Raw genomic sequence first — 3,739 nt, 5'->3', positions numbered from 1 at the left:
AGGACGCCACTTCAAAACTTATAAAACTCGAGCCAACTTATGGTTTTGACACCTACATTCCATTTTGATAAACTTAAACATTTTTACAATACCTATTTCTACTCCCTACCATAAAAACATCACAGGGAAGTTGATCGAAACAGCAAGAACCATACAGAAAGAATGCGAAATTTATATGTGTATATAAATAGATAGAATACGACTAGAACTGACCATCGTTACTTACAAATTTATTTCCCACCTTGTAACAGAATCATGTCGTCACATGGAAGTAACCATGTAACAGTAAATCAATTAGGATTTCCTGACATCCTGACATTCTTAGATTTCTTTTTAATTTTCTTTGTTTTTAGGTTTTGTTTTTGGGGTGAGAAACTTCCAGTTTGTTGTTAACCATCCTTGATTTGTATAAGGGACAATATCCTCTCTAATAAATGAAGTTTTTTTTTGTCACATGTCAATCTCTAATGAGTTTTGACACTTATCATTTTGTTATATTTTTAAATAAATAATATCCATATGTCAATTTATGATTTTTTTTCAATTTAAAATTAAAAAGTCACATAATATTATATTTATATATGTAAAGTATCAAATGTAATAAATATTATAATAAATTGCAATTAATATGCTTTTTCATTCCTTATTTTAAAATTTAATTTTAAAAAATACTTATTATTTATATTTTAATATTTTATTTTCTTTAATCAACCTGTATAATAAACTGATTTTACACCTAGTTATGTTAATTAAGTAGGTACATAAGCTTAAATGCTGTAAACATTTTGCCAACCGTGTACCTTGGTCCTTGGGTAGACATGGTCCTTGTTCACTAGCCCAGTTTGGCCCTTCCAGTTTTGGGCTATTAAAACCAATTCCAATATTCGATCCTCTTCCTTTTGGACTTATATTTTAAACTACATAACCTAACTTATTATTATTAATATAATTAACCCATCAAATTTTGGTCCCAAAGTCCAACCTGGATTCCTGAATTGAAATGCTATGCATGTGGGACGTTCTGGTGATCGCCTTTTATTAAATGCCATGATCTTACAAGTAGAATCTTGATAGGAGATCAAAATAAATAGCTTTTTATTCATCTTCAAATTGGTTGGATCGAATGAGGTTCACTGGCACACAATCCCAAAAAGCGTATGATTACAAAATAGCATTTTTTATAAGAATAAAGAGTAGTTCTAAAAAGATTTATGCATCAAATTATGCTTTGAACCACTTCTCATACATTTAACCTGTTTCCATCTCAATCTTAATTTTTTAATGTTTAATCAATTTTGAAAAGTTAAACAATCTTGAAAACCTAGGATTCTTGGCTTTCTAAGACTTGGGATTAGTATTTTCGACACTCAAGATTACACGTGTATTGTTCAAATTTTTTGTCCAAAAACTCACTCCTCCATATAAGCAGATCCAAAGTTTCACTAGTTCAGATAAATTTAATTGACTTCCTTCGCAGTTATTCCATCCGAAGTCTTTCCTTTCAACATTCGGTTTCAAATGAAGTCTTCGGAGTCAAAAATGAGGGAAGTCCGGGTTTACATTGCTGTATGTGTGGTTGCTTTCGCTATATGCGTAGCAGTTGCAGTATCTGCATTTTACGTGATCGTTTGCAGGAGGAAGAAAACGAAGAAGACAATCCAAAATTGTTCATCGTGCAACAAAAGTGTCGATTTGGAGCTCCAGAAGTTGAATTTAAGTGTAAGAACTGCAAGTGAAAAGAAAGTTTCTTTCGAATCCTCTTCCCAGATCGAATCTTTGGATGATCACTTACTCCCCACCACTCCAGGCAAGCTGTCAGCGGTGGTGGTGGAGAGTTACACCGTTGAAGAGCTGAGCTCAGCCACCGCCGAATTCTCCTCTGCCAACCTTATCGAGGGATCAGTCTATCATGGCCGCATGAAGGGAAAAAATGTCGCCATCAAATGCACAAATCCCGACACCATTTCCAAGATCAAGTTCGACCTCTTCCATACTGCTGCCCGTTTTCACCCCAATATAATGAGGCTACTCGGTGTTTCCTCAGGTATGGATATCCATGATACAGGTGAGTTCTTGGTATTTGAATACGCAAAAAACGGATCATTAAAAGACTGGATTCATGGTGGTTTAGCAATAAAGAGCCATTTCATTGCTTCATGTTCTTGTTTCTTGACATGGAACCAAAGGCTAAAGATTTGTTTGAATATAGCTACAGCCTTACAATACATGCATCAAATAATTAACCCTAGTTACGTTCATCGAAACATCAAGAGTCGGAATATTTTTCTTGATGAAGAATTTAATGCCAAAGTTGGTAACTTTGGCATGGACGAATGTGTTGGAGAAGGAATATATCCCGAAGAAGTGCCTGCTTCGGGATATCTATGTTCTAGTTTTCCCATGACATGGGATAAAGGTTATATAGCACCTGAATATGAATATTCAGGTGTAAGTACTCCGGACACTGATATATACGCTTACGGGGTTGTTTTACTTGAAATATTATCTGGTAAACCGCCAATTATGAAGGGTAAATCGGAGAATAACGAAGAAAACGTTCGGTTATCGGAAATGATTAAAGTTATACTCAAATCACCTAATAATGAGGAGAAGTTGAAGGAATGGATGGATAATGTGTTTGGAGAGAACTATTCGTTTGATGTAGCAATCGCGTTGGCTAATCTTGCAAGAAGTTGTGTGGATGATGATCCGTTGATGAGGCCGGATGCTGGAGAAATTGTGGTGAAGTTGTCGGAGTTGGTGAGGGGAGGGGAGGAGCAAGTCATAGTCCGGGAAAGTTCTTGTAGGCCTCTTGTGGCACAGCCGTTTGCAATTAAAGATGTAAATGATTTTTAGTTATCTTATTTGTATTAATTCATGTAGTTTCAAATAAAGTTTAAGTTATCATATGTTTGTTCTAATTAATTTATATATTTATTATTAGAGATGCAAGTGAAAATGTATATGCAATTTCACTTGGACGTTTTTATTTTCGCTCTCATGGTTGCCTTGCATATTGACGATGCCATCTTGTGCCTTAGGAAAAGGGGAGTTGAAAACACTACACTGGACTGGTCCAACATAACAATTGATGGACTTTTTCTTTTATGATTTTCTTCGAAATGATGCCAATCATGCGGATTTTAACGACCGAATAAGTTTTATTTTTGGTTTTACTTTTGTTTTTCGAAAAAAGAATCTACATTTTTTTTTTTTCAATTTGGCCCTTATATTTATCTGTTAATCGATTTAGATCCTATGTATTCATTTTTCCTTTTTGCCCTCTATTTTTTCGTATTATATTTGTAACTTGTTTTTCTAAACAAAATCCTTACGTCTTGCTTATATCACAGAATTGCATGAGTTTAACGACCGAATAAGTTTTATTTTTGGTTTAACTTTTGTTTTTCGAAAAAAGAATCTACATTTTTTTTTTTCAATTTGGCCCTTATATTTATCTGTTAATCGATTTAGATCCTATGTATTCATTTTTCCTTTTTGCCCTCTATTTTTTCGTATTATATTTGTAACTTGTTTTTCTAAACAAAATCCTTACGTCTTGCTTATATCACAGAATTATTTGCATTCTTTTGATCATTTCCATATGAGATTTTGATATAAAAAATTGTCCTTAAGTTTGACAAGTTTTTGTCGGTTTTGTCCTTTTAATGATTTTTGGTTAATTAAAGTTAAAGTTTGTAAGAGCATCTCCAATGGTTAACCTACCCTATCACTTAAT

The 3,739-nt window shown here is 33.6% G+C and overlaps 1 protein-coding gene across 1 annotated transcript; it reads left to right on the top strand.

The window, feature by feature from the left end:
• The first annotated feature begins 1,220 nt into the window (after window positions 1-1,220).
• On the top strand, window positions 1,221-2,937 carry LOC111877548 (protein LYK2). The gene has a single exon (XM_023874063.2). It carries the CDS (start codon window positions 1,519-1,521, stop codon window positions 2,854-2,856), a length of 1,338 nt encoding a protein of 445 aa, XP_023729831.1. The 5' UTR covers window positions 1,221-1,518; the 3' UTR covers window positions 2,857-2,937.
• Window positions 2,938-3,739: the final 802 nt, after the last annotated feature.

The sequence above is a fragment of the Lactuca sativa genome, chromosome 3, assembly GCF_002870075.4.
Source record: "Lactuca sativa cultivar Salinas chromosome 3, Lsat_Salinas_v11, whole genome shotgun sequence".
Taxonomy (NCBI): domain Eukaryota; kingdom Viridiplantae; phylum Streptophyta; class Magnoliopsida; order Asterales; family Asteraceae; genus Lactuca; species Lactuca sativa.
The sequence above is the reverse complement of the archived record's forward strand: the minus strand, read 5'-3'. Positions and strand labels throughout refer to the sequence as shown.